Source organism: Antechinus flavipes, chromosome 3 (assembly GCF_016432865.1).
Source record: "Antechinus flavipes isolate AdamAnt ecotype Samford, QLD, Australia chromosome 3, AdamAnt_v2, whole genome shotgun sequence".
NCBI lineage: Eukaryota > Metazoa > Chordata > Mammalia > Dasyuromorphia > Dasyuridae > Antechinus > Antechinus flavipes.
Genome location: NC_067400.1, coordinates 214,305,991 through 214,330,623, shown reverse-complemented (window position 1 = coordinate 214,330,623; position 24,633 = coordinate 214,305,991). Strand labels below are relative to the sequence as shown.

Here is a 24,633-nt window from a genome sequence, read left to right as displayed (position 1 = left end):
AATTTCCTCTCAGATTTTAGTTTAATTAGAAGCATTATTAAGGTTCCTAATTCTCTGTCAAAGCAACTGTGTACCAAATTAGTAAAAACAGAATATTTCATATGTATTTTGTTTTTATGTACTCTCTTCCATTTGTTCATACCTCTTCCTTAGATTATACTGTCCATTACAACATGTCCCCATACATGCACTGGGGGCATTATGCATATTTTCCTTCTAATCCATTCTATATGCCATATTGAATATCAACTGCCTTAAGCACTATAACAGTCCTGTCAATCAATAACTAAATATTTATGAACTGCCTACTATGTGCCAGTCATTGTACTAAACATCTGTATCTTGTTCAAGAAGCTACATCTTCCATAGTGAGGAATAATTAATGATTATTTCTTTAAAATGTCTTTCCTGCAAACTACATTTCTGCTTCTGATCATACAAACTGAAGTTGCATATTCTGATTTATTTTTTCAACTATAAATATCACTTTCTAAAAAAAAGTCTGAGTATATTTTAAACTATTCTGAACTTGCCAAATATATGAAGACTTTCTCATAAATAATAATGCATAACTTCTGTACTCATTTTGGGAAGTTGAGAGTAGAAAAGATTGGATAAAATAATTATAATTTTGGCTTGGGAGGAAAAGAAAATAACAATTTGTGAAAAAATGATGCAAAATATATTTAAAATACTAAAGATGAAAATATAATTTCCCCATTTAAAATTCCAGAATGATAGCACAGAATGGAGATGTTTTCTAATAAGTTGTGAGATTAATTAGAGAAACAATGTAGTAATCCTGAATAAAAATATAAATATAAATTTACATTAAACTATTCCACTTAGACTATTTGTACATTTATTTTTATTACTTAAATTTCTCAAATTAATTTTACCTAGATAATGTTATTTATAATCTTTTTGCTACTTTGTGGTGTTCTCTTCTTTTCAAAAATATAATCATTCTCTGGGAGTAGGTTTCTTGGGAAGGTTTTCTGGAGGCAGCCTAAGTTTCCGTTCAGAGTAATAATCACCTCAAATACAGCCAGAAGTTAAAATCCAGTTCTTAATTGTCTCTTCCAAAATAGCCCGGTAAGCTTTCCTTGGTTCTGAGAGCTCTTGTTGCTAGTCCTTTGCCTCTGCAAGCTTCAGCCTCCAGCTCTCTCTAAATCGTGGCTCTAAATCTCCCGGCTGAATTCTGGCTCTCAATCTCTTCAACTTACTTACTTCTGATTCCAGGAGCTCCTTATATATGATCTCTTAAAGGTGTGAACCCAAAAATTGACTCCTCCTTTGAGAGAGTGGGATTGTGGGTTTCTGACTTGTGAATCTCCCGAATGCGTAAGTTAATGTGTAAACTCTCAAAGGTGTAAACTTAAGTATTATTTCTATCAATTCTAGTGACTTAATACCTTGTAAGGATTCTAACACTGCTTTGTATATCAGAAAACTTCAAGAACTATACTTTATTTGATTGTGATTTTTATTGATTACCTATGAAGATCTTAGTTCAAAACTACTCTTTGGCTCTTCTGTCAGGTATTTCAATTAAAAAATACATTTATATCAAATATTAACTTGTGATATGATTCTCAGAAGAATAGTATACAAAAAATTAATTATCTGAAACATTTCATAAAAATGAAATATATGAGAAACTTATTCAACTAGTTTAAAAAAATCAGTGACAATTAATGGAGTATTAATTAATTATTTTTATTGTATTGCTTCACCTTATTCATGAACAATTAATATCCCTCCAAACCTCTATTACTGTATTTATTTTGATAAAGAATATTTTGCTTTTATATAATCATTGAATGTTTTGATAGGTAGAATTTATCTTTTTGTCTCTTTGTGCTGGTTTTGATGGAGCTATATAGAAATGCTGGTGATTGATAAGGATTTATTTTAAATCCAGTAACTTTACCAAACATTGTTTCATTAAATTTTTAGTTTCCTCTCTAGGGATCTATAAGTAAATTATCTTTAAAAAGTCATGTCTTTATTTCCTCTTTGTTTATTCTTATTTTCTTTATTTCTTCTCTCATTTCTCTAGCTATTATTTCTAACATAATGGGCATCTTTACTTACTCCTAATCTTATTGGAAAGTCCTCTTTGTTTAATTATATACATTTTCAATGGGAAATAAGACAAGAAAAGAACAGAAACCATGGGCTGAAAAATAATTGTTTTTTTTATGTTACTTAAATAATTTATGGAGAACCTTTATTAATGAGTTTGCTATTAGGACAATGTTCCTTCTTTATGAAACCACAAATAATAGCAGATAATCACCAGCAGGGTAATAAATCACTGAAAAATGAATTCATGGATTGTTCGGTAAAATGAGCACAAAATATATTTTTCTTTATAAATTATACATGAAATGTCCCAATGAATTCCTTTTGGGACAGTGAAAAGTAAGATATTCCTCCTCAAAGTAGTGCCATTTTGAATTTAAAATTAGAGTCTCTGGATTATTGAAGAAACTAGATTCAAACCAGTTATATGTATAAATATCAAAATTCATTTACATGTATGCACTTCAGACTGTAACTGATTTGTAGATGGAGTGCAATGTAACATGCATTTTGAACATTCACCAAAGTACTCAAATTGTTGTGTGAGAAAAAGTAAATAATTGATGATTCAATATTGGGAATTTACTATAGGTTTTTGTAAATCAGATTTGCATATAAAGCATGGTACCTTCTAGATACAAGTAGATATGGTACCTTTTCCTAGATATAAGAAATTAAAGTTTAAAAACTCTATTGCTTCCAACAAGTAATCCACAGATAAAAGGTAGGATGGTGATAAGAATATGATTTTGTAGTATCCTAAATACCACAATGCCTAGAAGCACTTATATAATTCATATGGAATAAAACAAGTTTCCTAGATGTCCTTAATATAGTCTGAAGAATATAAATGTGTTTTGCTGAATATGGAGTAAAGGTAAATACTTTTACCTTTTACACAACAATTACACATTTTTACACAAACAATAATACTCTGTTTTCTGAAATACTTGTTTTTAAAACTTTTCAGAACATTTTAAAGGACAAGCTTTTATCATTTGCAATTGTACTTGAACAAAATATTCATTTTAAAGTACATTGTAATCAACTCTGTTTTCCCTTTAAAGAAATCCTAAAGAAAATAACTTAAATGAAATTTCAAACATATTTAGCTACTATTGATTTCAATGTGGGAGGAAACTATATGGGAGAAAAACAAGAGATACTAAATTGGATGAAGAACACAATATACAGAAATCCCAAAACAACTTGAATGTAATGTATCATACAATAAAAGAACCTTTGGTAAAAGTAAAATGAAATGACAGGCCCACCAAGACTATGACAAGACTGACAGGAGGAAAAAGATGGTTTATATTATTAATTTATATGTGAAGCAGATGACTTTAAAATGAAAAATAAAATCCCATCATAGATTCCAAAGTATACCAAATTAAATTACTCACATTCATTGTGCTTTTTACCAACTATCTTTCAAAAGAGGTAATTTTAAAGTTTGTTCAATTAAAACTAAAATTATAATATATATGTTTATATATATGCAAAATTCATATGTACATATGTAGATGAGTACACATATATGAGAAAAATCACAATTTAGCCAAAGTTAATAGGTTTCCTTTGAAAAGAAAAGTTGTATATTATAAAGTGATTTAGTCTAATTAAAGTATTTGAAATTTTTAATACAAATTTACATTCATTTTGGTTTGTCATTATTAGTATAAAATATCCTTAAGCTGAAACATTAAAAATGATCACATTATATAAAGACTTTTCGACAATATATGACAAGCGTACCATTTTATATAAATAAACTATTGCAATTATCTCGGGTAATATCAAAAGCATACTCACTTTAATTGCTGCATAGAATCATAGGATTAGAGGAAGATTGTGGGATCATTAAGTCTTATCCTATGGCTTCAAGCAATCTTTGTATTTAAGTCATGTTATCCAAATAAATTTTAAAATAACTCAAGTAAATGAAATTCTACCCTCTCTAAATAATTAATTCTAATTTTCAATATCATCCTTCCCATAAGGAAACTCTTCTCTTTATTTCTCTCACATATCCTTCAAAGATATAGTTAAATGAAGACTCTCTTTACATTATTACATCAGGCTACAAATATTCTAAGGCCATGCTCCTGCTATCATCTGATGCTCTTTTAGGCACAACATGATTTTTTGTTGTTGTTTTTTTTTTTTTTGCAATTTCACTGTAAGTAGCAAAGAAACATTTGACTAGAAAAGGTTTCTTCCCTAATATACTGCTATAAATGCCCAGTTATTCCTTAACAAAATCTATTGATTGTTGATCAGCCTTATTATTACAATGAATCTGTAATTAAAATGGACCTCTCAGATCACTTTTAGCTTCTTTGAATATACCATCATTTAGCCAGTTTTATGAATCCCCAAAAAGTAACATTTGTTGTATTTGTTCATCTTCCAATGAAATCACAAAACTTCAGAAGATTCAAAATTTCAGAGTGAGAGTATTATAATCTTATGATACTCATGATGTTTTTGATGCAAACACAATAGCCTATCATGTGAAAAAAAATGAATAACCAGCTCTTCAAATACATATTTAAGTAAAGAGAGGCCTAAAATTAGTACATTCTGTTATTTTCTAATTACATACAAACAGTGGTATGAATTTTATCCAGATGGCTATGAATCATTCTGTTTAAAACTTTTTTTTTTTTTTTGGCTGAGACAGTTGGGGTTACTTGCCCAGAGTCACACAGCTAGGAAGTATTAAGTGTCTGAGATCAGATTTGAACTCAGGCCCTCTGAATTCAGAGCTGGTGCTCTATCCACCACACTGCCTAGATGCCCAACTAATGTTTCTTTAATATAAGGAAAATATTGATTGTTTTCTGAAGATTTTATAAGAGATGGAAGAAAATGCATCCAAATATATTATGTATATCAAGACGAGTCAAGGCCTACCTTATTATTTCCCTTGCTTTAACTTCAACTAGAAGGGTTAATGCCTTATTTTGTTTCAGTTACAGTACTCAGAGTGGAAGTATTCAATATACCAAACATTTTATTTCTTCAATGATTTAGCACTAGATTGGGACTTAAAACATAATAAGATAATGTTAAAAAAAGCCAGAGATAAAAAGATTAAATTGTTCCATGAATATGAAAAACAAAAACACTACCCAGAAAGTATATTTGTAGTGGAGGAAAGGAGGTGAATATATTCCTTGAAAAATGCTAATATTTCTTTGACCACTTCTATCATTCACTCATTCATTCAGCATTAGTACTGAATTCCTACTACAGTACTATATTATAAACTTGTAGGGACATAAATTTTAGCTAAGATACCATCTATGATCTCATTAAGCTTATGGTTTGGTGGGGAAGCTATGGCACCAATACATCAATACAAGCATAATGTCCTTATAATGTCCATAATAAGTGCATTAGTTACAAAATAACATATTATGTAAGGCTCAAGGAAGGTCATTACTGAATATAGGACATCAAGGAAGGCTTTGTGGAGAAAACTAGATGCAAGTTGTATTTTGAAAAGTGGATGGCAATTCAATAGGCAAGAAAAGCAAAGCAAAGATATTCCATGAATATGAAACAGATCAGCAAAGATTAGAAAGTAGGAAAACAGGCAGATTCGTGAAGGAAAGACGCATTGGATATTAACTAGAAAAAATAGTGTCACATATCATTACCCAACTGATAAATGGTTAAAGAATATGAACAATTTTCAGATGACAAAATTAAAGCTATCTATAGTCATGAAAAAAGTGCTCCAGGTCACTATTGATTAGAAAAATGCAAATTAAAACAAGTCTGAGATTAAAATTTCTCAGATTGGCTAAAATGACAGGAAAAGATAATGATAAATATGGAAAACTGGGACATTAATGCATTGTTGGTACAGTTGTGAAATGATCCAATCATTCTAGAGAGCAATGTGGAACTTTACCCAAAGGGCTATCAAACTGTGTATACCTTTTGATCTAGCAGTGCTATTATTGGGTCTGTATCCCAAAAAAAAATCATCAAGGAGGGAAAAGGACCCACATGTGCAAAATGTTTGTAGTAGCTCTTTTTGTGAACAAAGAATTGGAAAATGAATGAATTTCATCAATTATAGAATGGCTGAACAAGTTGTGGTATATGAAAGTAATGGAAAATAATCGTTCTATAAAAAGTGATGAACAAGCTGATTTTAAGAAAGGCCTGAGAAGATTTAAAAGAACTGATGCTGAGTGAAACAAGCAGAACCATTGTACACAATAACAGCAAGAATGTGTAATGATCAGCTACGAAAGACTTAGTTCTTCTCAGTGGTTCAATGATCCAAAGCAACCCCAATAGACTTTGGACAGAAAATACCATATGCATCCAGAAAAAGAACTATGGCAATTGAAATGTAAATCAATACATGCTATGTTTACTTCTTTTTTCTGTTTTTATTTCTCTCCCATTGTTTTTTCCTTTTGTTCTGATTTTTCCCTCCCACCATGATTCATTAAGCAATGTGTATTAAATGCATGTGTATTAAGATAAATAAATACAATCTCCTTAAAAATAATTTCTAAGCAATGTAATAAAAAATAAAATTGGAAGGATAGCTCAGCATATGACTGTGGAAGTCCTTGAATGTTAAGCAAAAGGGTTTATACTTTACTAAGTAGATAGTAAAAAATTACTGAAAACCATAAATAAACTTAAAGATAGCATTTGATTGGGAACTGTCATCTTTTTTTTTTTAAATCACACCATACAGATTTCAATTTCTATACATCATGTCTTTGGATTCACTAATGACAGTAAAAATTCAATTACTCAATAGATGATCAAAAAATATAAACAGTTCTTAAAAGAAGAATAATCATTAATAATAATTGATAATATAAAAGAATTTTCTTTAAAAAACTTAAATCAGTTTTTTTACAAGCCATCTTGTAAAGTCACTTGGAATTATGCAAATAAAATGACAAAAAATTATATATTTTTTGACCTAAAAATTCCACCACTAGACAAAGACGCTAAAGAAATTATTGGTAAGAAAAAAAAAACTAACATACACATGACTTTATCTATAGCAGCACTTTTTTTGTGAAAGTAGATGTATATTGATTGAAAAAATAACTAAACAAATTTTGGTACATGAATGTAATTGTTCTGTAAGAAATGACTAGTATGATGAATAGATAAAAACATGGAAAGATACACACACACATTAATGCAGAGTGAAATTTGTAGAACCAAAATTACAGTATACACAATGATTTCAGCAATTTTAAAGAACAATAATCACAAAAGAAAAATGAAAGAAAATAGCTGAATTTGAAAGTGCAAACATTTCTTCAAGAAGAGATATTAGAAGACAGTTTTTCCCACTTCTTTGAAGAATTATGAGATCTACATATTGCATATATCTTCTGATTTTTTTCAATGTATCGATCATTTTTGCTGATTTTTCTTTTTCTCTTTTTGTTTTCTTTTAAAAATTATAGTTATTACATGGTATGGTACTCTGAGAAGGAAAAAAGACAGATATGGGGGAAATTTTAGGTAATATAAAAAAGACCAATAAAAATTTATTTTTTTCCTTAACACTATACTAGGCAGTACATAATTTGTTAGTGAGACAGTTGCTCATGTCTAAAAATTGCTAATCTAAATATTTTCTGCTTATTATTTTATTGAAAATATGCCATTACAATGGTGCATGTGGGCTAGGATTTTCTAGTTACTTAAAATATAGAAACAGAAAATATAGAAAATAGTTGAGCAAAATTTAAAAACATCTGTACAAATCACATCAGAATTATGATTTATTGAAAGAGTCATGTCAAAAGAGCTATTATTCTTGGAAGGAGATCCTATCAAATCTGTAAGTTCCACACATGGAAGCAGTTGTGATTTCTACTTAAAAATAATATGAACAATAGAAAATTCATCGTAATATAAGGGTAAAAGGTGCCTTTTTTTTTTTTTTTTTTGAAATGAGCCTGGAAGCACAGGGTATTTTCCAAGGATAAAGATTCAATTTTCCAAGGATAAAGAAACAGTGAATTTTGTTTCTACAGATGAACAGTAGTGATAAGATATACCTCATTTCTCATCCATATGTCCAGTACAATTATTTCCATCTATCTTGATGCTGTCCTGCTAGCTTCCACTTGAAATATCACCTCTGAATTAGACCTCTAGAAAAAAATACCTTTAATGCCTGAAAGAACTAATTTATCAAGCCGTGGTACTAATTCCATACATTGTATTAATTAGTGAGTGGGTAATTGAGTATATACTTAATCAATATCCTATATCTGGCCAGTCAGAAATACTTCACATCATTTACCACTGGGTATTTTAATCAAACCAATAAATAGGGGCAGGTAAGTGGGCAGTGAATAGAAAACTGGACTTGGACACAGGAAGAACTGAATTCACATTATGTCACAGATATTTATGAGTTGTGGATCTCTGGGCAAGTTATTTAATATCTCCCTGCCTTGATTTCCTAATTTGTAAGGTGAGGAAAATGATTGTCTCTGCTTCCCAGGGTTGGAAAGATAAAAATAAGATATTGGTAAAACATTTTGTGAATCTTAAGTATTACATAAATGCTATCTATTACTACTGCTACTACAACTATTGCTACTAGTAGTAATAATTACCACCACTACCACCAACTACTACTACTAACACTACTACTGCTGCTGATATTATTGCCTTGCCATCATTGTTCCTGGAAAGTGCAGGCCATCTGACTATAATATGCATCACTCAGCAATCTTATTTCCCTAGCATTCCCTTGCCTGGCCATCACTTTCATTAAGTGTCTTAATTTCTGTTGTGATATGGGAGCCACCTGCTTATGGCTGCTGGAGGTCTAATTCAAACCTGTAGAATGGATTTCTTCATGTTAGAGGAGGATGATGATGATACAAGGAGAATGAGAGGCAGTTGTGTTGCCTGACCTCCTTCCTCTTTCCTCTTGCTTCCAATTTATTTCATTCCCAAACCACAAGCAACACCTGTGTCAGTTAAGGCTGCTTTGCAACTCCTTCAGATGTTATGATTCACAGCTGTGGAGGCTCTTGGAGAATTGACCTGCCCCTTCACCTATGCATGGTCCTTACGGAGTTTTCCTGTATTAGAATGTATATTTTTCAAGAACTAACGCTTGTTTCTCCTACACTTAACATAATGTGTGGCATATAGCAGGAGCTTAATATATGTTTTTATTTTTTCCATTCATTCATCCATTAATTCATGATATATCTCAACTGAGTAGACACAGGTTTGAAGAATTCTATTTCTTCACATGAAGACCTAACCTCTTACTTCATATAAGCCCCATGCTAATCCATTATGTATACAAAAAAAATTAATTAATGTATACAAAAAAATCAAAAAATGTTAGTAAAATAATGACATAAAATTATGGAATGCATCTGAATGAAAGAAAAAATATTATCTAAGTTATTTTTGTTAAATATTTTACAATCAATGGATTTCTGAGAGATTTTTCCAAAATATATAATATAAAACTTTCCAATGAATTAAAATAGCCTAATATTTTACTTGTTATTGTTAAATAATTCAAGGCACCATTTTAAATAACAATAAAAGTTAATTTTTGAAGTTTTCTCACTTAGAAATCTCAAGGAAAGTTTATAAAATATTAGGGTTTTATGCTTGAATAGTCAAAACCCTAAACATCCTAACCACTAATCAATTTTGAGAAATGAGGAATATAAGAAATTCTTTATTCTCACAATTTGACCTTCATTACTGGATGGGATTATTTTCTACTTCATCTTGTATCACAAAAACTTAATCCCATCAAGTGTGCCCTTTCAGACTATCCACTACTAGAAATATTCTTTTCCAAGAATATTTAGTTATTTATGAAAATGACTTTAAATTATTTGAGATGGCTCTAATTGCTTAAATAGTCCAACATTTCTAATTTCAAACAGTCCAACTGGCCAAAAAATTCGAGCCACAAAAAGTTCCTTTCACTGACAAAAAATGAATTAGTATTGTGGATTCCATGTTGCATTCATATCCTTATAGAATAATATATCTACTTAGAAGGCATTTTTCTACAGAATAAAGATATTTATGTATGTATGCATACATTTTTAAAACTATATATCTTCATGAGAGTAATGTCAATGAATATGAGATACGTTTTTAAATGTCTGTAGAATTTTTTTAAAATTGAAATTCACTAGTGTACATAGGGTCTGCAGATGAGTTTCTTGAAATATTTTGCTCTCATACCTTCTCTATTGTTACAATAATCACCTTTGCTATAAATATCATTGTGCTTTGATTATAAAACCAAAGAAATAATGAAAGGAAAAAAAATTGAAGGAATTTTAGGAGAAAATAACAATATTGTGAAGGTTAAGAAACACTAACTTTGAAGAAATCTAATTATGGCTCTGCCACATGACACTGAAAAAATCACTTAATCTCTTTTGATCTCTATTTATTCATCCCTGGAATAAGGGTGTTGGACAAGATTGTTTCCAAATTCTTTTCTAACACTAAAATGATATTATTATTCAAGGGAAAGAGAGATCTCATGTGAAATTCATATAGATGTTAAAACATTTCAGAATTCCACATTCTCTAGGTTCTCCTATTTTTTCATGTCTTTTGCTGGGTTTTTCTTCTAGATCACACCCTAAGTGCCCCTCAAGGGTGGCACTAAAACCTTTTTTCTTCTCCCTCTATACTATTTCACTTTGTGATTTCATCAGCATTTAATTACCATCTCTAAGCTAATGATTCCTCAATCTACCTATCCTACCTGGATCTCTCTGTTGATCTCTATTCTTCCCTATCCAAATGTCTTTCAGACATCTCAAACTGGATGTCCAGGGATCATTTTAACTTAATATATACACAACAGAAATTATTCTTTTCCCCCCTTAAACTTACACACACACACACACACACACACACACACACACACACACACACATCATTCAAATGCACCACTTAAGAGTCATCCTGTACTACTTACTATTTCTCATTCTCCGTATACAATCTGTTGCCAAGGACTGTTAATTTCACACATCATCCACTTGGTCTCTTTTTGAAAGTGTTTCATTACATGTGCCTTGAAGTTATGGATATTCTTTAGCACAGCACATAGTAAAACACAGTTCTTAATTTTTGTGGATTAATGTTATACCAGACACTTGTGGGCAAGAGTGTTAACCATTTCAGTATAGCTTCTGTCCTGTATTTTCAAGAATATTTTGGAGTTTATATGTATTCACAGTATGGGAATTTATCATCTGTTAGTTTACAACTCAAGTCATCAGGTTCTGTCTTGTTAGGTATTTGTAGGTTTAAAATTTTTATAACTTGTGTATACATACACATTTATCTATATAAATTAAGGATATAACTCAGTAATAGAACATATGCTTTGCATGTGTTAAGACCTCAGGGTCAACTGCCAATATCTACACAAAATTTAAGCTCATATCTATGATTTCACTAAAAGCATAGAAGTCCATTAGCAGACATGCCAATAGAGAGTAGGTACTTTATCCTATTTCCACATAATTTTTACCTTTTCTTGAAGGTTTTGATATTTTGAACAATTTTTTTTGTTCTTTACAACTTAAAGATCATGAGTATTTAGTATATTGAATTCATTTAAAATGTTATTAGTAATGGTTTGGTTCTTCTACATTTGGATGATTTTAGATAGTGGTTAAGATTAGATATAATGGCTTTGTTCTGGTACAATCTGACTCTAGATTTATTCAGGATATTTAAACTCTATATTTGTAGTATTTGGATATTTCATCTGTCACTTCTTGAAAAATAATAAGTAAGCAACACATTGCTAAATTTCCAGAAGGTGCTAAATTTTTACTGCTACACTGCCATGTGCTTTACATTTCTACTATTTGCTTGTAGATATTACATCAATCACTAATTTTAGGTTTTTGAAGGATAAAATTTCTATGATGACTTGTCAAATTAGTTAATATTCAACAAAATTTTATTAAATGCTATGTTGTGCTGAAGATACAACTAAGGAAGAAGGGAAGCCCCTACCCTCAAATAAGGTGCATTTTAATGAATAATACAGTATAGAAATACCTAGGCATAAAGAAGATACATTCAAAGTAGATAAAAGTAATCTGAAATGGAAATGGAAAGGCACTAACTAATAGCTGAGGGGACTGGGAAAAGCTCTCTGCAGAACATGGGATTTGAGCTGAGTTTTGAAAGAAATCAGAGAGACTAAGAGAGCTGAGGGGTCATGGCACACTAAACATAAGGAACAGCCAGTAAAAAGGCATAGCAATGGGTGATCAGAGTGCCATGTTTGAGGAATTGCAAGTAGGCCAGAATAGCTAGATTACAGAGGGGAGTTATGATGGGGAGTAAGGTTTAAGAAGATTGGAAAGGTTAGGATGATTCATGTTATAAAAAGCTTTCAATACCAAACAAGTTTTATATTTGATTGTATATATAATTGAAAGTCATTGGAAATCATTAATCAGGAAAAGTGAAATAACCAAACAAATACTTTAGAAAAATTATCTTAACTATAAAACTGTGTGTTCCCTTTGACCCAGCAATATCTCTAATAGGTCTGTATCCCCCCAAAATAATAAAAAATGGAGAATGAGCCATATGTACAAAAATATTTGTAACAGCACTCTTTATGGCAGAGAACTGGAAATTGAGGAGATGTCTGTTGGAGAATGACTGAACAAATCATGATATATGAATGAAATGGAATACTATTGTTTTATAAGAAATGATGAGCAGGTTGATTTCTGAAAAACCTGAAGCAACTTACACAAATTGATGCTAAGTGAAGTGAGAAGTACCAGAACACTGTACACACTAACAGTAACATTGTGTGGATGATCAACTTTGATAAACTCTGCTCTTCTCAGCAATACAATGATCTAAGACAATTCTAAAAGATATATGTTTAAAATGCTAAACAGAGGCAGAGAAAGAATTACAGAGGCTGAATGCAGATTGAAACATGGTACTTTTGCTTTTTAAAAATTTATTTATTTATTTATTTATTTTTGTTATGATTCTTCTTTCATTACATGATTAATGTGGAAATGCATTTAATATGATTGGGCATGTATAATCTATATCAGGTTGGAGTCTTGGAGAAGAGGTAGGTGAGGGAGGGTGGGAAAAATGGAAATCAAAATCTTATAAAAGTAAATATTAAAAACTAATAAAAAATTTAAAGAAAATAAAAGAAAAATTGTACAAAGACACTTAAAGCTGGGATGATAATGAGAAAACTATTGTAGTAATCCAAATAAAAAGTATCAAGGGTTTGAAGAGGGATGTGACTATTGGAATGGAAACAAGGAAATATATATGAAAGAAGTTGTGAAGATAGAAACAATATTCGTAAATGAATAAGTTATGGTGGAATGAGTGAAAGTGAGGACTTAACATGAGGCAATAACCTGGTCCTTAATTTCCATCATAAAGCCTTCCATTTCCACAAGTAAATCTGCATGACTTAATTATTTTGTCATCATCATCATCATCATTATCATCATCATCTTTTTCTATGGGGTTCACATAAAAACAGTGATGTATCATTCTTTTACACACAATGTTCTACAAATTATTGAAAATATATGTGAAATAAATTCTTTTTGGTAGTTAGATAAAAGTATTAGACTGTAATCTCATTCTTAGAAGGCAACCTCATTGAAAAATATAATACAATTCTAGTTGCATTTGCAGATAGAAGAGAATATATCTCAAAACAATTCCACATTATTTTGATCTTCTTGGCCAGGTGTACCTTTCCCTCATTTTCATCCTTTTCTTCCTTCAGACCTTCTTCCTTTTTACATATACTTATATAAGTTATTAATGTCAATGTTGCTATTAAATGAATCTAATCTCATATCAAGTGTCTCTCACTTCAAATAAGACGTATAGAAAGTAAAAGAATGAGGAGTATTGAGGTGATGCAGTGGATAGAACACTAGCTCCAGAGTCAGGAGTTCAGATGTGAACATTGGAGAGAGGGTGAGAAGGAAACAGGGAGGGAGGGAGAGAGGGGGAAAGGGTGAAAGGAAAGAAGGGAGAAAGAAAGAAGGGATGGAGGGGGGAGAGAGGGAGGGAGCGAATAAGGAGGGAGGAAAGAGGAGAGGGAAGGAGGAAGAGAGGGAGGAGGGAGGAAGGAGGAAGGAGAAAAGAAGGAGAATTTGGCTCTACATTTTCAACATGAAGAGTTAGAGAATTAAATGATGTTAAATCAGAAAAATAAGTGAATTTTAGCTTGTAAAAATGTGAGCATATTCAAAATTTCTTTGTAAATGTGCATCTTTGAAAGAAATTCTGTTTTGAAGAAGTAATAATACAGTGAGTGATAGCTCCAATTAGAGAGTTCAAGGAACAATCATTCAGTAGCATTTCACATAATCATTTCTTTGTTTGAATAAATAAATTATACTTTAACATATTTGTAGAAAATATGGTTAAATTGTTAAATTCAAAACTTTTTCATAGGCCAACATACACATTAGAAAGCAACTTAATTATGTCTAAATGTTGCTCATTCAAAATCGAAACTACATTAGGAAACATTCCCTGAGAATTAAATGGGTCAGAGATTGAGAATGGGCATGATTAATGATAACTCAGTTACCTGATCATTTTTAGCTATTTTGACTTAATGATACAAGTCACTGATTAATGAATGCTGGATGTCCAATGCTAAATTAGTTATCAACTCATTCTGCTCCCTAGTAATCTGGAACTGTCCAGGTCACTAAAAATATGACCAAACTTGACACAAAGTTCAGAAGAAAAAGTAGAGATTGAAAAAATGCCAAGAGTAAGGTCATTTCTTTCTTCTGAGACTGTTTCCTGAGGTTAACTGTCTTGTGCTAGTAAAGCAAAGGTAAGAATGCAGTGTGTTATGTCATTTGTCAACAAATAATCATAAAAAACGTTGTGTCCTAGAGCACTTCTATAAATTATCTTAAAGTATAAGGGGAAATAGTTGTAAGGTGTTATAAAATCATTGATATTTTGAAGAGTTGAATCAGATTTCAGATTCTTTTGCTATATCATTTAATTAATTGGATGGATGTTTTTAGGCTGCTTTAAGAAAAATTCATTTCCTTAATTAGCATGCATTTAAATAATCATGTGTGGGATATAGATTACATCACTAAACTAAAGTGCATAACAACTTACTTCAGTAATGCAATGAAGGTTAATTTCTTTTTAACATCCAAATCTAATTAGATACTCAACTTTTATGGCATTTGCATTGCAGACTGAAAGATTAAAACATAATAAAGATCTTCTATATCTCTTGTAGTGGGGGCTTGAGGAACAAATATATGCAAAGTGGATCCTATACAAAAATGACATAGGCGAAATTCAACCCCCCTCTCCAGACACATACAAATTAACCACCTTATTTCCCTGGACCCCTTTGATTTTGTTCCCCATTCAAGTTCCAGACTTTGCCTGATCTCTATCCCTACATATATTATAAAATATTTTCCTTTTAACATATTTATAAATTACATTTTCCTTCTTACAAGGGCCTTACAAGTGGCTTTGTCTCCAAGTCACTAAACATACCAGAATCCAGAGATCTTGATAAATCTAGATTTATCTTTCTATAAATGATAGAGACAATGAGTGAAACTTTTTATTTCAAGTCAACAAAATCATGATTTTTCATGGAACTTGGCTGAATACATAACACCAAGTCAAAATTAATGTTGGCAAATCCACATAAGAGGTATAACCATTTATATATTTTTTCTTAATTTCACAGTTATTATTCTGGAAGGAATAGTTCACATACCTTCAGTCTTTTTCCAATAGACTTTAACCTGAAGCATGTTGTCCTGGTAGAAAGGAGCGCCAACTTCCAGAAGGCGAGTAGGTCTTCTTCTTTGAAAAGGAGGAAGTATTTCAGTAACTCCTTTTCTAATTTTTCCTAGCTGATCTTCTACAATGAAACACACAAGTAGAATATCCAAATTTATTTAATGAAATACATGTTTATTTATATACATAACACTGTCTGCATAACAACATCATCATTCAATTAAAATAGTTACTAACAATCTTTTAATTGCCGAATTTCATCCCTTTTAAAAATACTCATTCTCTCTGCAGCCCTCGGCAGTGTTAGTCACCATTTTTTCCCCCTGATATTTTCTTGTTTCCTGATTTGTAGGACATTAGTATCTCCTGGTTTTTTTTCCTACCTAATTGACTGCTCCATGTCAGTTTTCTTCACTGGAGCTTCATCCAGGGCATACCAACTAATTTTGAGTGACCCTCAGGGCTCTGTCCTGGGTCTTCTTTTCTACATCTGAGCTATTTTCCCTTGGTTATTACAGTTCCCATGAACTTAGTTGTGGCCCTAACTTCTCTGTTGAACTTCTTTTGCTAATATTAGATCTTTCCTGATGGATATACTGTAGTTATCTTAAACTCAACATTCTAAATTGAACTCATGATTTTTCTCCCCAAACTCCTCCCCATTCCAAAATTGAGAGACCACTATTCTTCCAGGCCCACAGGCTCAAAACCTAGATTCTATTATCATCTCACTCTCACTCACCCCACCCCCTATGTCCATCTGTTGCCAAGCTTTATTAATTTTCTCTTTATAACATCTCTAAAATACATTTCTTTCTCTCTTCTGACACTGCCCCACTCTTAATTCTCACACCTGGATCATAATAATAACCTACTGGATGTTTGTGATTTTTTTAAACTTCAGGTCTAGCTATGTCACACTAAAGGTTAGTGACTCCCTAACATCTACAGGATCAAATACTAAATCATCTGGCATTCCAAGTCTTTCATAGCCCTTCTCACCTTTTTCAGTTATCTTAAGCTTTACTCACTATTATGTTCTCTGTAATAAAGTCACACTTGCCTCCTTTTATTCCTTATACTAGATTTTCCATCTACTGGTTACAGTTATTTTCATTGGCTATAATCAATTTCTGAAATATTTTCCCTCATTCTCTCCATCTCCAGAATTTAAGTGGCCCTTCTACAAGAAGTCAATTCCATTCTTTAATTCTGGTACCTTCTCTTTATTAAATACTTCTTATTAATCCTTTATATAGTCCTTTGTACATAGTTGTCTGAATGTTTTTCTCCCATTCAACTGTGAGTTCCTTGGCAAGAGGGACTCTCTTTTGACTTTCTTTATTTTCCTAGCAGTCAGTTCAGTGTCTGGCACATAGTAGGTATTTCATAAAAGTTTACTTGATTTATATGAATATTGTACATATATTGACAGAATATATATGACTGTTAAATGACATATATGACATGTGTGTACATACATACCTATATATTTATGGAGCATTGCTCCTCTGATTTATGGCCCAAACTCCTCCTACTAACTCATTTAAACACTTAGCTAGTGTTTAATCATGACTACATGATTCCTAAAGTTTTTTTTTAATATAAATGAATACATTTATATTCTTCCAATCATATAATCTGTTTTCACAGTTTTGGAAGAGAATAAATAAAAGTAGCCATCTAAGGTGCCTAAATAAATTATGTTAATAAAATAATAGTAGAAAAAATCATATAAATTATAGCAATAATACTTTTTAAGAAAAAGTGATGGGAATTAGACATAAATACTTGTCATTTTGCTTACTTCATTGTAAGCACCAGCAAAATTTGCCAACTTCATCCCTCCTCTCCACCGAAGGAAATATTGTCTTCAAATTTGTCAAAACAGTAGCACCTTATTCAAACTAAATCATTGCCATTTACTTCTAAATCATTGGATGTCATCTCCAGTCAAAATATTTAACAAATCTGTACGGTGTTTAAGCAAATGATTGACATTCCATATTTTAGTGGAAAGAAAACGAGAAGTGTAACTGGTACTTATGTACACATCCGGTCTCTTGAGAGGAAACATCAGATGGGATGAGAAGCAATGTGGCTAGTATACTGAACTAGGAATTAGACTCTCTCTGGCACAGAGAAGGGTAGTATTTAGGGGCTAGTAACACATCAATTAAATGACTTTAACCCATATGCTCACATGTGCATATTTTATATATATATATAATACTCTACTACTGGCTAAATAAAAGATATTACTGTTATAATTTGCTAATTAATTAAGCTTTTCAATCCACTTTTGACCATTAATCCATGTTAACAATAGATCTAAGGGTCAATTTTAAAATATCTCCAAATGACCATTAATCTAAATATAAAAATAAGTACAGAGAAGAAAAGCATTAGTTAGAAACACTTTTCCTAATACTCTCCAAGTATGTACTATAAAGGAAAGATAAATTAGATCCTTTTTCAAAGGTCCTTTGCAGGTTCTTGAATTACATAATTTCTACCTCTCTAACTATCAGTTCCATTCCTGAGCAAAAAAATAAAATAAAAATAGAATAATATTCATTCTTGTCAAGGCTAACAGAGGGACATATTCTGAAACAGTCTGCATGTTTTCTTGGTCACAAAATAGATACGTTTGAAGGACCATACTTTCATGTTCTTTGTTTCCAAAGTTCTAAATTCTTATTTCACTTTACAGTGTGAAGGGCCAAAAAGATTTCATTTATACTATAATTCTTATAATATCAGCTTGAAGAATATTTAGATTCCATGAAGTAACTATTAAAATATGCTATTTCTAAATTCACCCAAATTGAAGTCTGTCAACCTTGGAAGCACCGCTCTTGAAATTAACATATAAAATAAAATTTATTAAAAAGTAAATTACTTCTCGGTATGAGATATATCTCTTCCTTGCTTTGAGGGGTACTTTTTACCAGCTCCCACAAAAAGAAAGCTGCAATTTGTGTAGAAGTGTTTATCATTAAAACACAGTTGCCTGAAGCCTTGGAAGTAAAATAACTCAAAAAGTAATTCATGTTGTGGCATTTAGTATCTTCCTCCCTATGAAATATAATTTCCCTTGCTTACACTACAAAGTTGTAATTATTCTTTTGTTTTGGTAGTCCTGTGATGAAATATGTTGTGTTCTTATAAAAGCAACCTCCTATATTCATGAGATTATATAAAAAGCATTTAGATATAAAATATCAGAAAACACAAAGCTATATTCTGCATAGTACTTAGCAAAAACAATCTTTTTTTTATAGGATTTACTTGGTGAGAAGCAGACAATACATGTAACAGCAGGTGCTTTGCATCATTTCCCATTTTTCATAGATTTCCTAAACCTTTCATTATCTAACTGTAAGGATTTAACAAGAATGATGGAATCATTGAGTTGGAAGGAGCTTTTCATAGATAAGTAATTTCAAGGCTGCCCTACTCCAGTGAAATTAAAAGCTATCCACAAACATCCACATGAACATGCACACAACACACACACACACACACACACACACACAGAAAGAGAGAGAGAGAGAGAAATACATTTTAATGCCCCAAATTTTGAAATTAATATTTTATTATGGGTTGAGTTCCTCCCCTAAAATAACTACAAAGGGCATTCCTGTCATGTTAATTAAAAAGATATATATTTTTAGCAAGATTGACTTATATATGCCAACTTTTGTCTTTTTAGAATAGTGGTTTTTATATGACACTTTTATTATACTGTACTTTAAGGAGGTGAGTACAGAGAAAAAAATTCATGTTCTTATCCTTTTATATGTAAGGGGAATGGGAATAGATTTATTTGATATAAGCTTCTATTTGTCTTAGAATTTTCTTTTTTTAAAAATCTTCTTACTGTCTAAGGAAAATAGCTTCTTTAATCAAAGCTTCTTGCTATCCTACTATCTTCAAAAATTTATCAAATCAAAAAGGTCTCAGACTGGCTTTGCTTGGTGCCAGAGGGTAAAACTACAATCATTAGCAACTACTGGGAAAAACATTTGGGCAAAAAACGATAGTCCCAAAATGGGATGGCCTTTTTTCATAAAACAGAGTTCCCTATCACCAGAAGTCTTTAGACAGATATGAGATTATCAAATGGTAAGAGAATTACATATGTACTGTGTTTTAGGTATATTGATTCTAAAGTTCTATAAAGTTCTTTTAAATACCTTTCAGAAAAGGGGATTGACAACAAAGGTCAGTCATATAAAGTCAAGGAAGCAATTTATCCAAAAAATGTTTCCCTCATTAACATATCATGGTGCCAGTATCTCCCTCTCTGACTTGAAATTCCCAATATTAAAATTATATTTACAAGATGGATAACAGAATAGAAGCACTTTCTTCAGATGACCACTATTAATAAATTCCTAGAGAAGAACAGGAGCCTGAATACAATAATTCTCACCATAGATTAATGGGGTACTGTATTTTGAGGCAGGAAGAACTCTATGTCACTATAGACAATAATATCTTCAGACCTCAGTTTCCTTTTTTCCAAATGACATTAATATCTTATAAGGTTGCTATGTGGATGAAAAAATACAAAATCTAAATAACAGTTTTTGTTCTATAATAATCTTCTAACCCTCTTTCTCAATAAACTTCAATAGCTCCCAATTGCCTAAATACAAAATGTTCTATTTAACATTAGAAGTTCTTCATAATCTAGCTTTCTCATATCCTTCCAGTTTTCTTATGTATTCCCTATATATACTCTTTGATCAAGTAACATTGGTTTCCTGGTTATTCCTCAAATAAGATATTCCAACTCAACTCCAGGCATTTTTTTTCTTACTTTTTCAACTCTGACAATTGACATTCCTGACTTAAAGTTTCTACTAAAATTCCAGTTTCAACCACTTGATTCTGGTGCCTTTCCTTTGTTATTTCCTATTTATCCTTTATGTAGCTTGCTTTGTATTTATTTGTTTTTATGTTGTCTCCCCTATTAGATTATAAACCTCTTGAGGACAAGGGCTGTATTTTTCCTGTTTTGGAATCACCAGCACTAAGCACAATTAATCACCAGTTTTCTAATGGTCAATAAGCTGTTATTTATACTTCTGGCTATTTACATTCAAACTATTTCCACTTCATTATCCAGATCCAGATAACCAGATTCAATTAACTCAAGAAATATATTTCTTTGGAAGTGATGATCTAATAAAGTTTTTGGCACATGACTTTTTACATTTTCCCAGTCTATCTAGAACTACTTGATAAGTCACATGGAAGTGACAATTATTATCCACTTTAGAAAAATACAAAAAATGTTATCACTTTCTTTCCAAAATGAATGTGGCATAATGATTAGTACCTCTTATTTTTCTGAAATGGGACCATAAAAATTTACAATTTGATTTACTTTGGATACGACATTTAAAGTGCAATGGTGACATATCTCTGTTGCTATTTGCTCTTAAGAATACCATTCCAAATTTTACCTGTTTTTACCTTTCGATATCTTTATAATTTATTTTAAAGATTTCACTGTCTTAAGGAAAATATGAAATACTTACTATTACTTGTTGCTTGTGTAGCAGTGAAATAAAAAGACACCTTAGCACTTTTTAGGCGTACTTGTCCCCAGTAACTTATAGCCTGTATTTCCACCATATAGTTGTTGTTTGGCTGAAGACTTTCCAGGATCACATAATTTTGAGACTATAATTGAAAAGAACATAAGCAAAAAAATGTAAACATTAGAAATATTCTAATTTTCATAGACTAGAGATCTACTAATTTTAAAATATTATTCTTAGGGAACAAAAGATAAAACATTTCACTAGTGATAACATTTCAATGTGGCCTTTAATGTTAATCTCTCTTAAATTCTATTTCATCTTTTAAAAGAAACTAAATATAGGAATAAAACAAAAGACAAAACCCAAAAATTTTAAAATATATATCTTTTGGTTGTTAGAAATAAATTCAATTAATGAAATATAATTATTTTTAGTCCTTGAAATTCTTAAATATGAAATAAACTTGTATGAGTTGCCATAAAGCTATGCCTCAATAAATATAACTAATTGAATCAATCTTTCCTCAATTATTCAAGATATTAAAATAAATTCAGGTCAAAATTAATATGAACATTATGATTGTATAATTTGCTCATTGAAAGGTTTAAATTATAAGAAATAATACTACCTACTGATTTGATCTTTCAAAAATCCTCATGAGTTTTTCTTCTTGTAATTTGACTCAAATTCAAATTAGACAAATTATGTGAAAGCTAAGAATTATGGTTACATAAATCAATAATCTCTGCTTAAAGGAGCTTAGGGATTTTCAATCTAATACAACAAGCAAATAGAAAAATACATAAAAAGAAAATGAAAGAGGAGGAGAGCACTAATGCCTAAAGGAATGTTTCTTAGAAAAGATGATTTCTAAGTTGAGCATAGAAAACAGGAAGAATGATTCAGGTGGCTTAAATTATATAAGAAACTTTCAGATGATGGAACTCAAATGAAATAGGTTAGGACCACTTCTACAAAGAGTTTTAGAGAGTTGCTTAGGCTAATAAAGACTTTCCCAGGATGATACAATAAGTATGTGGCAAAGGAAGGGAAAAGAAAAAAATATAAAGACTCACAAAGGTGAAGATAAAAAAGAAAAAGAATTCTGAATATGAGAAATGACTCATGAGCATACCAGACACAGCAGACACAGGTACAGCAGGTACAGCAAACAAAGTGAGTGAATGGGCATCCATAAAGGCAAGTTCTAGGAGTTTCTATTTTATCTTAGTGGCAATAAGGGAAACCATTCTAAGTTTTTGAAGAAGGAAGTAGCATTATCAGGTCTGTGTTTAGCAAGATTATTTAGTAGTTACATGAACAAAACTTTGAAGAAGAGGCAAGGAGATTAATTAAGAGGACATTAAAATAAATGATTAAAGAATATACTAGACCTGAACTATGGTTTCAGTAATATGAGTCTAGAAAAAGAAAAGCCCTAAGAAATGTTTTCAAAATAGAATGGATAGGACTTAACAACATATTAAATATGGGGTGGAGGGGGGGTGCGGAGAAAGAAATAAGCACAAACTCAGCAACTCGATGATTGTGCCCTTGTCAGAAATAGAGTGATGCAATAATATTTAATGGTGGAAATGATGGGTTTTGTGTTATATAAAATTTTGAATTTAAAATGCTAACAGAACATTCAGGTAGAAATATAAAAGAAGACTGAGGATTTGGGATTAAAGATAAGGATATAAATTAAATCTGGATATACAGAATTGCTTATAATCTGAGCATAGATAGCATTGAAATCACTGAAGCAGATGAGAATACCTCCCAATCCTCTGAAAAATGCATTTGGTGGGAGAAGAAGAGAAGAACACTGTTTTTTGAGGGCTGAGACAATGAAAAAAATTTCTCATTAATTTTTATCTGACTAAATGTCAGTTATTATTCAACTATTCTGATCAAATTAACCAAAACATCTCATTCCCTTGTTATTCTGGTTTATTGAGGTTAATTAAGTCTTGTCATATATATATATATAATTTGTGATGTTACCAACAAGAAATTAAACTTCTCTAAATTGCAAATTATGGGGCCTTGAATTTTTTTTTTTGTTTTGGGTTTTGGTCCATATGTTTTATCTGTATGATTGCCCTAATGGAATCTGAATTTCTTTTGCTTATATATTAAGGGTGAATACAAGCAAATGAAATGTTCTGGTCAATTGCTTTTTCAGGAAGCTAAAAGTTTAAAAATATATATATATATTGCTTCAGTCTTTAAAAGGTATAGGATTTTTGTTTAAAAGAAATTCAGCACTTCACTTTAAGAAGAAACAACACTTGAAGCAAAATTTTTCATCCTAAGGTATGAAGCCAAATTTCAAAAATACCATAAATTATACATTTTGTGTCAGGAGAGATAGGATTTAAAGCTGGAAAGGACCAAAAAGATCACCTAATTAACTCCCTTAATTTGTCTAGAGGTTGAGAGATTAAATGACTTGACCAAAGTCATTTGTAATAAATAGCAGAATGTAGGTCTTCTTCCTCCAGATTGTATTTCCTTTTACATATTTTCTAAAAAAGACACCTGCTGCCCCACTAGCTCTCATTTTCTCCAACATAAATAAATTGAGTGATAATACTGGGTTCTTTATAGGAAAATTAGCTAGTTAATATAGCAAATTCATGCCGGACAGGGTTTAGAAAAACCTGAGTTCAGTCTCCAGCACTTACTATCTGTGTGACCCTGGTCAAGTGACAATCCTTATCTGTCTCTGTTTTTTTCATCTGTTAAATGGGAACAATAATAGTACCTCCTATGGATATGATGATAAAAAAAGATTTTTATAAAATGTACATAAATCTTAAAACATTACATAAATACTAGTAACTATTATTATTATTATTATCATTATTTACAGATTCTCTAATTCATCAAATATTATCATATAGAAGAAGATGTTTCTTCCATAGTGAGTCAAACATTTTACAGGAAGTCACTGGTATGTTGCTGGCCCAGATCTGTTACCAATTTTATGACCCTGGGTAAGCCATTTAAATCTCAGAGTTTTCATCTGAAAAATTGGACTAATTATATTTAAACTACCTACCCCCACCAGATTGTTATAATTACAAAATTTTGTAAACTTCAATGGACTATGTAAATGGAAGCAATTATT

At 31.0% G+C, this 24,633-nt stretch overlaps 1 protein-coding gene across 1 annotated transcript in view; it reads right to left on the bottom strand.

Moving 5' to 3' along the window:
- ANOS1 (anosmin 1) overlaps positions 1-24,633 on the bottom strand; it is a 238,575-nt gene that overhangs the window by 16,366 nt on the left and 197,576 nt on the right. The window contains exons 8-9 of the mRNA XM_051984561.1: positions 21,492-21,636; positions 15,914-16,060 (exon numbers count right to left, since the gene is read on the bottom strand). Coding sequence (XP_051840521.1) covers positions 15,914-16,060; positions 21,492-21,636 — 292 coding nt within the window. The remainder of the gene's footprint in view (positions 1-15,913; positions 16,061-21,491; positions 21,637-24,633) is intronic.